This window comes from Myxocyprinus asiaticus, chromosome 6 (genome assembly GCF_019703515.2).
Source record: "Myxocyprinus asiaticus isolate MX2 ecotype Aquarium Trade chromosome 6, UBuf_Myxa_2, whole genome shotgun sequence".
NCBI classification, from domain to species: Eukaryota; Metazoa; Chordata; class Actinopteri; order Cypriniformes; family Catostomidae; genus Myxocyprinus; species Myxocyprinus asiaticus.
In genome coordinates, this window is record NC_059349.1 from 45,011,463 (window position 1) to 45,025,509 (window position 14,047).

The window sequence follows — 14,047 nt, forward strand, 5'->3', positions numbered from 1 at the left end:
ATGACACATTGGGATTAGCATTCATCGATATTCTCAGCTCTCTTGGAGTCAGAAAAAATGTGACAGGACCAAATCAACTCATCAACTGTATGTCAAGTTCTACTTTAGTTTTTTGTGCAGAATGGAAATCACCGTCAAATATGGGTGGAGACAGATGATTTCATGTGTATATAAGAATATGCAGAAATGGTCTGAGCTCCACTAGTTTACTTTGAATTTTACATATACACAACGTTTTCTGTTTTTTAACGTTTTGAAGATCTGATAATGGGTATAAAGGAACTGCCATTATATGTGGTATGTTTTTCTTTCATCTGTACTACAGGGCATGCATTCTTCTCATCAACAGGTAATGTTTCTTCCATAAAAAAAGAAACATAAAATGGGAAATGTTAAGCTTATTTGAAGTATAGTAGAGGTAAAAAGTGGGGGAGAGAGGTGAAAAATAGGAATGGGACATGACCTAGTCTGGATTCAAACTCAGCCAACAGCTGCACAGTTCTGACAAATTCATTTACACTGTTGTCATGACAATTATATTATTTCTGTTTTTGTTCGAGATACTCTTTAGACCAAAGTAAGTCACAGTGAATATAAACATTATGTACCATATGTTTTGCTATAGTTCCACTCCAACACTGAACCAATACATGACACTTAAGTCTGCATTCATGCCAACACACTTACACGCTGCACATTGCTATGCAATCAAATCATTGTGCCTGAATAAACAAATATATGCTCATTTAAATTTTTGTTCTTAGTTACTGATTTCTTTAAACTCTCTCTTTGGTACATTACCTATTATATAAACCTTTTTCATTTATCATCTTACAGTTTCTTATGCATATTGAAAAAAATAGATTCTTGACTGTTAAGTCCTGGTGTAATTTTTTATAGATCAAATTGTACAGCTTGTGGAGATGGAGAAAGACCTTTTGGATGCTTTCAGTCTGTACATTGATGCTGAAGAAGAGAATTTAAAGACATTGAAAGGGTCAGTTATTCAATTTCATCTTTAGAACATCACAACCCCAGATAAAAGTGTTCTTTTATGAAGCATTATATTTATTTATTTGGAAATTTAAAAAATCCTTGCTTTCCATGTTAATAATCTAGCTAAGAAACCAGTTGTAGAGGTTTGACCATCTTATATGTTGTTTCAGATAAAGGATTATGTCCTTTATTACATGTTTTAAACACAACAACTTTATGTGAACCTCTATCTTCAATACAGGGTTCTTCTGATTTTTCAGCTAGTTTCTATCTTTGATTCTGTGGATCCCGAGAAAACCATGAGTGACCCTGTGGCTGCTTATAAACTCCTTAGACGACTTAGAACTGAATGGAGGACTATTGTGAAGTACTCTCAAAGAAGTCTTTATCAGGGTGAGATCTTTTTTATGAATAAAATGTAAACATTTGCATCAAGTAAAAAAACATTGTTTTTAATTCAAATGTAGAGAGGAAATATGGTAGCAAAAAAATCTTTTAAAAGTTTTCTATGATTACCATAACATTTATTTGATAGAAAGCTTTACATGATTCTGCTCTCATGGGCACTGTGCTTTGGTGACATTTAAGAGACAAATTCTTTCAAACTGCTTCATATTTTTTGGGTTAAAAATTTTGCAGTTAAATAGTGATGTTTATCATGATGTTTTATATCTGATTTAGCTAGGGGGGTTAAATTCATGGGTTACAGTTTAGTTTGTTACTTCCCCCATAATAGTAATTGTGTTTGTCCTATCAGACATCACTACTCTGTTCTGTACTGTTGTCCTACGATGTCAAGACCTCAAGGATTTTTTACTGAAGCCAGCCACTGCTAAACAATTTGACCTTTAGATCAAACACCAGTAAACCAGATTCTGTTTTATTTGAAAACAGAAACATTTAAGGAACTGTTGGACTTAGCATTTCTACAAATCCCACATCAGAACGACTTGGATGGTGCAGCTTCTGGGCTGATCAGGCTGCAAGAGATCTACAAACTCTACCCACACAACATCACAAAAGGTGAACTGTTTGCAATTTTGCACCTTTCCAAATTTACTTGGAGAAAGAGATTTTGTTATCATTACTATTGTTTTTATTTTAATTATTATACTGGTGTTTGCTTTGGCAAATACTGTTTCTCTAAGTTTGGGTAAGGGAGTTTTTTTAAAATCCCTAAACCTAATATTATTCCTCCGAAAAAAAAACGTCAGCGCATACTGTATCTCATTTCACAGTGTTTGTGCTATGGACACCTTGAGGTATGATACCTCAAATTATGCTGCTTATTGGGGAGAGGGCTCATATCTCCGAATCAGAATATCATAGAGCGTGGGCTCTTTTGGCATGCAGACATTCAGTAACACCATAGCAATTTCTTAGCCATACCCTAGCAACCATAAATGTCCCAGAAATTGACTCTTTTCACTTAGAGCAGTATACAATGGCAAACTCTAACATCCTGGCAGAGTTTTACACCGGCAAACAATGCTCACATTTTCTTCAGAAAATGTATATGATTTAATTTCTTTTAAAAATCAGCTGCAATGTGATTGCTGCTTTGGTTTCACAGGAATGTCTTTAAGCGTGGATGAAGCTTTCGATATAGGGCTGATCGCTTTTAAGGAGGAAAAATTCCAGCACGGCTTTCTCTGGTTTATGTACAGTCTGAACAGGTTAAGCGAGACTGAATTCACATCTGTTTCTAAGGAAGAGTTGCTACATTTCCTTGGCTCTTCAGCCTATTATTTTGGCAGTGTACCTGTGGCGATCTACTTCACCCAGCAGCTTCTAAATCTGGGTAAGCATAAGCTGATGTCCTAAAGTTTAAAATACTTTCTCATACCTTCTATAGCATATTAAGCTTTCTCCATAGCCTAATGTGCTACACTATAAACGTATATAAACTATAACTAAGAAATTCATAGGTTAATTTCCCCAAAAAGTGTAAAAAAAAAAAATAAAAAAAAAAGAAAAGAAAGAAAAGTGGATTCGTGGAACTATTAACATTGTTCTGTTTGCTGGAGCATCCCAACCTTTCTGATATAGCAGCATTAGCTCAACCAGTGGTGTGAGTGTGAGGCGGGACTATATGTTTATCTGACCACTGGTAGATGGGGGAGGGGATGGGAGTGTGGAACCTGTATGAAAACAGTCATTATTTTCTCAGTTCCATTTAGTTGTGGCGCAGAAATCACACTAAACATTTAAGGTTGCTAAAAAATCTTACCAGATGGTCAGAGTACTAATGCAGGTCATAAACTTCAGATCCAACTAATGAGGGGGCCAGAAACAGCTGACCACTTACAGACTCCTTCGCTTCCAATGAACTTCAAACCCTGATATATTCACACTGAAACAAGAGTCAAGTAACTCCTATGAGGCACTGTGCAGAGGAGAGGTTGACCAGAGGGCAAGTCCAGTGTCTCAAATTTAAATCATTATTTCACATGAAAATACAGCAAAATTGCAAACTACAAAAAGCTCCTATTAGAAAAAAAAATGTACTTATTGGAAGTAAAAAATGTTTTGACTTTTTAAAAATCAGACCTACAAGAAGCAGCAGGTGCTGTCCTGCAGGTACAGCACAGGTGGAGGGAACCCCAGGCTGATTTATGCACCAGTGAAAGAGGAAGAGGAGTGGGACAAGCCTCGAATAATCAGATATCATGATATATTATCAGACAAAGAGATAGAGATCCTGAAGAATTTCTCCAGATTGCATGTAAAAGTTTAACACTGTGCATACACAATTTGTTTTTGTTGTTCATGTTGTCAGTATATTTGTTTACATTTTATTGTGCCATTTACCTTTGAGATATAAATATTTCATATTTGATGGTCTTTATTAATTTTTCATCTAGCTTTCTAGGTCTCAAGTTGGACAGAGGCAAGGCATCATTTCAAATATCCGTGTGTCTCAAAGGTAATATTGTCATTATTAATGCAAGAATTAATAGTACTTTTCATTATTCTAAAGCTGATAGATTTGATTGCATACTCTTATTATGAGACAAAAAATCATCTGTTTGTTTTCAGTGTTGGTTTAACAGAAGAACACTCTGTGGTTGCTCGTGTAAATCAGAGAATTGCTGACATTACAGGACTCAGCATCGAAACAGCCGAACGACTACTGGTACGCTCACAGTAAAGTATGTTTGAAGTCACAGTTAGAGATTAGAGATGAGCTGAAGGTAATGCGGTATCTAAACAGCAATTGCTTGCAAAACATTCCTCAAACATCCTGGTTAGGAATATTATTACTTAATACTACAAGTATTAAACTTCAGCTATTAATTCAGCCAGCCTTAGGTGTGATATTGGTTTGTGGGTTTTGTAAACTTTATACTTTTAAGAAATTGCCAATTTGACTTATATTGATAGAATGTTCAGCAAATTTCAAAATGTTACCACTAGTGATGATACTGAATTGCAAACTTACCCTGTAAACTTTACCACTATTCTTTTACTGACTTGCAAACACTGACATTTCCTTCAGGAGATGCAAATCTACAGTAATATTAACACAACCTGTTATTGAATTATATATATGTAGCCTATAATATTCAATTTATATTTACCTTATTTATTGAACTTAAACTCTTTAATCAATTAAACATTTATTTATCCCCATGAACTGTTGGGTGTTAACATTGCAATTTTATATTAAATACCTGCAGACTATGAGTAACGTAATCATTTTCCAGGTTCAGAATTATGGAATTGGGGGCGGATATGAACCGCATTATGACGCATTGGTAAGATCACTATGTTGAAATGTTGTTCCAATGACAGCTTAAGCAAATATTGACAATCAATTTACTGCAAGCTAACTTCTGTAAGATATTTCATCACACAGGATAAAGAGAATGAAAGGATCGCCACATTCTTAATTTATGTAAGTCAACTCAAATGCCACTGAAAAAATTTGTTGCACACTTTTTACATTAATTAGTATTAATAGCATAATTTATTGAAACTTCCAATACCTATTCATATTTACTGTGGTTCACAATCCTGATGGACCTCAATAAGTGAAATTAAGCTATTGCTGTAGATGGGTGATGTGGAGATAGGGGGCGCCACTGTGTTCCCTGAGATTGGAATTACAATTCAGCCTGAAAAGGTAAACCTCTACTTAAAATTTTTTGTTTATTCATTTGTCACATTTGCATTTATTCATTTTACCCAAAGTGTCTTACAGATATGGAATGCTAGCAATTTATCCCAAGGAGACAGTAACATAAGAAGTGTTGGAAATGACAAAGTTCCAAAATTGGCTAGAGAAGGATGTGCTAATACAGATATGTAGATGTGACAAAGCAACAGTGAAAAAGAAGAAACAATTTAGCTTAGTTTAGTAATTTCTTAAAAAAAAAAAAAAAAAAAAAAAAAAAAAATTAGAGTTTAGTCGGGAGTATAATAACAGCATGAATGTTTGTGCATCAGGTGTTCTTAGAAAGAGTTGTATGCTTAGACACACTATGGTCACACAAATAAAACTGATCACAGTCCATGTCCTTTGTCATGCAGGTTCAGCTGTATTTTGGTACAGCCTTCTACAGAATGGCAGTCTGGATTTAAAAACACTGCATGGAGAATGCCCTGTCTTAGTGGGTAATAAATGGGGTAGGTAATTGAATCAATTTAATTGATCAATCTAGAATAAATAGAGTTTATTAAGAATTCAAATCTACCTTCACTGATATATTTACTTTACTGTTTTATTGTGTTCAGTGACACATATAAATGTTGAGGTGTCTAAATTCCATTTTATCTTAATAAGAAATTGAGCTTTATAATGTATAATATGTTCATGGACTGTAACATCATCAAGATTTTAGCTAAATTAATGAACTCATTAAGACTGCATAATAAATAAATACATTTGCAAAATGCTAAATAATTAAACTAGCAAAATGCTGTTTAAAGATATTTTAGATGGAGTATAGCATGTCACACTGCAGGACATGTCAACGTCTCATAATTATTTAATGTACCCATGTTGCTACCTTTATCAAAATACGAATTCTTTTTCATATTATTTTTCAGTTATTTATAAGTCAAGGGATTTCTTTCCTCTTCTTTGTCCCCCTTCACTGACCTCTTTAATAAAAATGGCCAAAAATCTAACAAATAAATAATAATAAAAAAATAAGGACAATTATTGGTTTAACTATGCAATGTGAAACCCTTTTTGGCACTTTATCAGACTACATTGTTCAGCTGCACTGAAGATTGAAAGTTGAATGTAAATGGTAAATTTATTATTATTATTATTTTTTTTTTTTTACTTTTTTCAGTGGCTAACAAATGGATCTGTGAATTTGGACAGGAGTTCAAGAGACCCTGTTCTATGTCAGAGTGGGACTAATAAGAACAAGACATTACAGAACCTGTAGCCATATAGAAATAATATGACTTATATCTGTACTGTAGAAACATCATATTAAAGGTGCTATAAGCGATTTTAGCCATTCTAGAATTTTGACATGCTGAGCCGTTGTATTAGCCACTCCCCTTCTTTCCAAAACCCTGCATTCCAAAGGCACCAAATGAGCTTTATTGACACCGACACAAGCAGAAACGGTTGTCAAAAACAACAGCAGCAAAATAGTGACCTCATCTGACAACTGTTATGAGCAGCATGTCATAAAAATGGCGTTATGTGTTAATATTTCACTGCAACAGCCCTCTGGGTTCCAGAAGTATTTTCCCCATTCATTTCTTCCACAGACTTTTAATAAAAACCTTCATAAAAGAGTAGTGAGCCATGAACCAAACCAACCAGTTTTGAGGTTAATCGCAACATCACAAACTTTGTTTTGAGTCAAAAATAATTTTTAAAATCAGACATTAAGACAAAGGTACAAGGCTGTGTACTTACTGTCGTTCATGAGGGCACAAACTACAATCCCATGAAGCGTTGCGAATGATGTTGGTGAATAAAAAACTATGTGAATATATAAAACTATTGACTTTAAGTTGTTGATTATAAGTATAACAACAATATATTTGTTCTTTATTGCATAATATTCCGATATGTACAAATATATAAGTAGTTTAAAGGTGAATGGTGACCGACCTGATTATGTCATTCACAGTGCGTCATGGGAGTGCATGGTCATCCGAGGCACGTTTCAAGGGTTTCGTTGGCTGTGGTTCACTGATTAGTGAATCTTTCTCTGCTGTACCATGGGTAATGTAGTTGTTTACCATGAATTCCGCAATCAAACACGATTTTTAAACAATGAAGTTGAGATAACTCAGATGGATGGCTACAAAGAAGCATCTACCATCTATGAACAACCTCGTAGCTCACGATAGGTCTGTCTTTGAAGTTTTATAACTCATCGTTGAAAATCAATTAGTCTATGGGATTAATGAATGGGATTTTTAATTCCAGCACCACACTTTTGTGCTCTATTCTATGAGAATGCTCAAAATGACTGACAGGAAGAAAGCGTCATTGTCGGCGGCCTGCTGACACCTTTTTTGTTTGCTGTTTACAGAGTCTAGAGCTGTCACAGAGACCGGTGAGGAATATCAGGACATTTATTTCATTAATATCTTTCAGGGAGTAGTAAACATTTTTGCATAACTTTCCATCAAAAAATCGCGTACAGCACCTTTAACTTATGCAGCACACAAACAATTTGTAACTTTACAGGATTTCACAGGAACTTAAAGTCAGCATGAAATGAAGACTCACCAGTCTGTTTTCTAAATGCAGGTTATTGATCTTATCGTGAACGATTCATCCATGCATATGTTTTATTTTTTTATTTTTTTACTTTTTGACCTCGTAACCTTTAATCAAAATGTCATAACATGACCTTCCGGTGAAACTACAGACTTCTTTCTGGTGACGTATGCAGGACTTCTCCAATCATTTAGTCTGCTTAAACCCTACCCCTTTCTTGTAAATACCACAACCTTGTGTAGAGTTGAACGAAGCGTCAATCGCATGTTGGTGAAGATGGCAAGGTGTATTTTTGTCTGTTTTCCTTCAAAACTATCGTTCCTTAACCCAAACTTCCTTGGTTACGGGTCAGCTGGCTTGAATTTACATTTTGAATGAGGAGGAATAACAGCGAATTTGCAATTGTGTTTGAAACATTCCTTGCCTGTATTGCTGAGGTGGTCACTAATCAATACAACGGATGCTCCAGGAGTTTACTTATATTTTTGAATGCAGTTATCTTGGGTTGACCAGCACGAGTACGTTTTTTTGTTTTTTTATTTATATTTAGTGTATTGTGATTCAAAACATTAAAATATGGTTATCTTACTACAACCTCTTCGTAAGCAAAGAGCGTGATGTACAGTACTTGTGCGTTTATGTTGCCAGTTTGATCATTAATGTATTGAGATTGCTGCTCAATTTCACCAATAACTGGCTCTGAACCAAGCAGCACGGTGGTAGGGGTGTGTGTCTCCACTGCAAACTCGCATTCAGATCTGCCTCCGTTCCACTATGCAACGCCCATATTTTCACAATCCAATCAACAACCAATGGATAAACTCCCGCCCTACATCTTTTTTTTTGTTCGATAAGCACTCGGAAATACGTCACAATACGGAAGTCGGTTGCAACTTCTGTTTCATGCCGACTTTAAAATGTATACAGGTGGATATGTATTAATTTTGTACACAGTCAAACCTGAAATGAACTGCTTTTACTAATTTATTATCTTTTTTGTTAGTAATCTAAAGGAACAGACTTTTTTTTCAAAATGTGAAATACTAAATTAAATCTTTATTTAACAATGTGTTATCAGACAGACACTATAGTTTTTTAAGACTCAGTTAAATGTTTTGCAGATAAATTATTTTTCAAATGTAGTCATACACAATTCTTGTTTCTTTATGTTAAACAGTGTCAAATATATACTGTGCTCAATGAAAAACAAAAGTAATACCCATACTATTAATAAATGATTAATAAGTATTCTGATAAGTGGGTTCAGGACATACATTTTTTGTCTTCTTTGTCACGGTTTTGGTCTTGTCCTTCACCTTCAACCCTCTCTCGTGATCCGGTGACTGTGTTGAGAGACCTCTCTGAGCTACTTTTAACTGGACAGTTGTTAAAATTTGAGGCGAATTGTAGGGCGGAGTTGACTGGTGACAGGCAGGAGAGCTCTGATAGGTTATTCCCTGTGGGAGGTGGGCAAGAAAAGAGGGGAAACTGCCTTTGGATTGGATATGCCTTAGGAAAAGTGAGGGGTTTGGGGAAGCAGTGGGGTAGCAGAAGGGGATGAGAAATTGACTGCATAGCTGTGAAAAGACAATGCACAAAGAAAAGCAAAATATTAATGTTAAAAGCTGGTAACAATTTAAAGTTAAACAAAAGTTATATTTCAGTGTTATTTACTCAAAATAGTGACAATCCATTTTTTGTAATGTTCAGAAGTCAAGACACTTACCCCTGTCAAAAGAAGGGTTGTAGGATGACAGCTGTGAAGAAAAGAGGGAGAAAGGGAGAGAGGCTGTAGGCTAGAAAGAGAGAGAGAGAGAGAGAGAGAGAGAGAGAGAGAGAGATTATTATATGCATAACTCTAGTTCGCAGTTTAATTCAATAATTAATTAAGTACTTTAAAACACTCTCACTCACCTGTGGACAGGTTGGAAGACTTGGATAATTCACTAAGATTAGTTTGCTGAAGTTGAACTTGTAGGTGAAACGTTTCCCTTTGATCTTGTGCAAGATTCGCTTATTATAGTAATACCTGAGAATAAAACATCAAACGAGGGATCAGTCACTTTACACAACCTGAGAAAAATTAGTCCGGTACTTTGCATTTTTGTGGGTGTGTTTCTGTGTTATATATTTTGTGTGTATGTCTGCATGCACGTGTGTGTATACAGTATATATGGATTGATGTGTGTGTTCGTATACCTTAAAGCTCTGCTGAGTTTGTCGTAATTCATGTGTGGTTTGCCCTTCCTCTCGCCCCACAGTTTAGCTAATCTCTCGGGGTCTCTGATCACAAACTCTCCCCATTCACTGCCCCATGTGATAGCTCCGCCCTCACCACGCCCCAGCAGCTCTAACAGGAAATGCCATAACTGCACCTGCCGTGAGCCTGGAGACCAAGCTGGTTTATATGCCCAATCAGGGAACAACACTGCTAAGGGAAGGAAAACACTGAAAGTTATTTGGCCATTCACAAATCTGCATTGCTTAAAAGACTGAAAAACTGAAATTTAGGAGTAAGTAAAACAATACAGAAAACAAGAGTATGATTGGTGGATGTATAACACAGGGGTTAGGATTCAGGGTGAAAAACCAAAAGTTCCAGTCCACTAAAGGGTGATGTTTGGATAAACATCTGCTAAGTAAAAAATAACCAATGCAGGGCAGTTTTTGAACATATTTATAAAAACAGACTTACATCAGCATTATTGGGTGTTAGGTTTGGGAAGGAAGCAGAGAGTGGGTCAGAACCTGGACCTGATTACTGATATAACACAAGGATTAAATAATTCTCTTGTTGATTTAAAATAAAGCCTACATTTTCAGTTTTCACATATATTTTTAGATAATTTCAAGTATGGGGTAAAAGCAAAGGTTCTAGCTTCTTATGTACTGCAAATTGTAGATGAAAATAGGTCAAATTATTTACCAAATAAATCATGTCATTTTTCCCAAGCAATATTTCTTGATGGAAGAAACTTTCAACAAAATGTCAGCAGATGCTGATCTCATGGTATGGAATAAAGTTTCAAGTTCTCTCAAACTGAATGAAGTGAATGTAGAATTTTAGAAGGTTTTCTATATTAATGATGTATTGACATTTTCAAATACAGCAGCTGAAGTGAAGTGCCCCTCAACACACACACTTTTTCTATCATGGTGAGGACTTTCCATTGACTTGCTCAGTTTATACACTGAACTAATTATATTTTCTATCCCTTAAAAACCTCTTAAACTCTCCGTGGGAAGGCGCTATATGGCAAGCCGTTTTAACATTTAAAGTCCTTCAAAATGTTGTAAAACGCATATGTGCTATCATTTGAAAGCTTAGAATCTGTACTTTTCAGAGAACCCCATCACTTTTGCATTTATGTACATAAACTAACAAAATAAGGCCTGAAAACATTTGTGTCACAAATTGGCCCCACCTAGAGGTTAAGTTGTAGAAATTTTAAAAATGCACATAAAAGTCCTTCACATAGCACTTAAATAGACAATATATGCAAGTCATATATCAAATAAAAGCTCTCATTCTCAGGAAGGTGACTGTACAGTTTATTTATTTATGTATTTTTTTGCCATAATACCACAGTTTGAATTCTTTTAAAAAATATCGGTAAGGCATAAAATGCAAACATCTATTTTCTTTGCTGACCACTGATCTGTAAGCCCCAAATAGCCTCAAACTTTATATCAAATCTTACTTTGGGTTGTTAGCTTTAAATTTAGTTAAATAACTTACTTGTTTACTTGTTAGCTTCTTTGGGTATATAATGCAATGTTGTGTAAAAAAAAAAAAAAAAAAAAAAAATGACAACAACACATGAAATCCGGTAGAAAAAGTATAAGAAACAAATCATCAGCAAAATAGGTTATCATCTATAGAAGATGACATGTTACACATCATTGTAAAGCTGGGATTCTCTGCTTTCCAATGACACCTAGATTGGGCTAGACAACACAGAAGCCAATATATTCAACAAAACAATGTGGAAGCTCTCAGCACTTCAAAAAAATACTTGTTGTCTATGGGTGAATGCTAAAATTAGATAGAGCACCACCTACATTTCAGATAAGTATAATGTGGTGGAAGGTGCTAGAGGAAAAATTCTTCCTGCCATCCAGTGGAAAAAAAATAAGACTTTTGATTGAAAATTGAGAACACAGAACTGAAATGGCATACTTTTAAACTTTAGACATTAAAAAAGATGTATTAAAATTTTTTATGATGTATCATAAAATTGTAAACATATACAATGTTATTTATAAATTATTTCAATAATTTCTTAAAATGTAGGGGTTATCTGTAAAATGAGACAATTTTTTATTAAATTAGTTCACTGTATGTGTGAACAGGGTGCTTTTAAATTTGAGTGTGGAACATTTCAGGCGGCAGCCCAAAAACCCTGCAGAGATTAAATTTAGTATGTTTATTGAGCCATTTTAAGCATATTAAGCTGTTGGCTGTATGATCCTCTCTTATTTCAGGTTTTACTGTCATTGTGGGGATATTGGTCCCCAAAATGAAGACAGAGCCCTGACCCCCACACATGCATACAGATATATAAAAACACACACTTACTTCTGCTCCAGTAAGTTGATGAAAAAGGACCCAGAGAGGAATTACAATTACACTCCATCTGTAAGATATTACAAATCAATCATTGTCATCTCAATTCTCTCAGCTATATTAAATCAATGTACAAAATAAGAACCATTTAGACAGGTTAGAATTATTTTGCAGAGTAGATCGAGTGGATCCAATACAGAGTTTACAGACACTGCAGAACAATTCATGGGTGAATCGATCATGGTGGAATATTACAAAGAATGATTTTGTTTTTTTCATTGACTTTCTATAATTTTCTTCCACGTTTTGTAAATTTTGAGTCTTTAGAAACACAGGAACTCATTGCACCCCCTGTACCTCATAAATTCTTTGGAGTTGTGCCCACACCTCTTTAGTATTCCTCAATGTATCTCTTATAGTGTGTCAATTTATCTCTTATAGTGTGACACAAAAAATGCCAAAATTGTGATTATTTTATTTTATTTATTTAGTATTTATTTATTTTTTTTAAGTACCAAAGGTGTATAGGGTATGTAAGAGTGTCTGTTTTGTCCTTTTTTTTTTTGTTTTTTTTTTTGCACTTCCATAAATTATATATTTTTTATAATTGTTTCATATCTCTTTAAGTTTACTATCACAGGATATCTATTTCTTAGTGTATTGCAAGAGAAATGAGAACTACTGTATATTCATACAAATAAATACTATATCACGTTAACTTTCTGTGCAACAATGAACCGTCAACAATGGTAAATTATCAGTATTTTATATGCATATACACATACATAATATACATGTTATTTCTTACTCAAGGTGGCGCTGATGTTTCAGTGATTGACTTGATTTACATTTGACATTGCTATTTGATAAAGAAACAACATCGAAGTAAACTTATAGCAAGTACAGAACATGAAAAGTATGATGTGACTGTTGTCATTTGGGTGTACTATATCTTTTTAGATTCAACGTGCCTGAGAAAATACACATAAGCTACACATAAGTTACACATACATTACACATGTGTAGATTATGTGTTATGTGTAGCTCAATATGTGTTTGACAGCCAGTTGCATCTCATGAAATTTCAGTGTGAAAATACTAAATCCTGTTCTTGATTTGTCCTGATTTGAAGTATTATCTCTTTCATTTCTGAAAAATAAAATATCAAAATATATAAAACTATATTTTATTTTATTGTTTTCTAATTGTCTTGAAAATATTGTGAAAATTTTACACTATTTGGGCATTTTGTAGACCCATTTTTATAGATATTAGTGCCGGGTCTCAAAAGACCCGAATATGTAAGAGTGTTTGGGAAAATTACCATGCATTTAAGGGTTAAAGCAGCTGTGAATTTTTAGAATTTTCTTTCACATTATAGTAATTATTGTGTATATATATATATATACAGAGAGAGAGAGAGAGAGAGAAAGAGACTATTATGTCTTTGTTCCATCGTCAAAAATAAAATTAAATGCCTCTGCTTGTCTAAATATTAACAGCAACCAACATCAAAACTTTGATAAAATTTGCTGTTATGTCCTCATCTATTCAGATACAAATTTAAAAATCTGGCCTAATTATTTAAATAAAATTCTGTGTGACATTCTTTTGAGAATGCAATTGATTATGAATTTATCTTTGTAAGGAACTTTATAGTGTTGTGTTTCTATAATTTTAACAGTTAGCCTACAATCATATTAAATACACAATCATATTTTACACAAAGCATTTCTTCCACATACATAAAAACACAATCATATTTTCTATGAGTGCCTGAT

The 14,047-nt window shown here is 34.3% G+C and overlaps 1 protein-coding gene and 1 pseudogene across 1 annotated transcript; one reads left to right on the forward strand and one right to left on the reverse strand.

Annotated features, from left to right (window-relative positions):
- The first annotated feature begins 264 nt into the window (after positions 1 to 264).
- On the forward strand, positions 265 to 6,370 carry LOC127442788 (prolyl 4-hydroxylase subunit alpha-1-like; annotated as a pseudogene).
- Positions 6,371 to 8,962: 2,592 nt separating this feature from the next.
- On the reverse strand, positions 8,963 to 12,336 carry LOC127442743 (ETS domain-containing transcription factor ERF-like). The gene is made up of 5 exons (XM_051700919.1): positions 12,279 to 12,336; positions 9,899 to 10,130; positions 9,614 to 9,728; positions 9,426 to 9,495; positions 8,963 to 9,156 (listed from the first exon to the last, which is right to left on the reverse strand). The coding sequence occupies exons 1-5, from the start codon at positions 12,334 to 12,336 to the stop codon at positions 8,963 to 8,965; spliced, it is 669 nt and encodes a 222-aa protein (XP_051556879.1).
- Between the last annotated feature and the right edge of the window lie 1,711 nt (positions 12,337 to 14,047).

Coding starts and splice junctions, on each gene's coding strand:
- LOC127442743 (XM_051700919.1), bottom strand. CDS start 12,336: ATGGAGTGTAATTGTAATTCCTCTCTGGGTCCTTTTTCATCAACTTAC. Junction 10,131..12,278: donor ATCAACTTACTGGAGCAGAA/GTAAGTGTGTGT, acceptor TCCTTCCCTTAG/CAGTGTTGTTCCCTGATTGG. Junction 9,729..9,898: donor AAACTCAGCAGAGCTTTAAG/GTATACGAACAC, acceptor TTTTATTCTCAG/GTATTACTATAATAAGCGAA.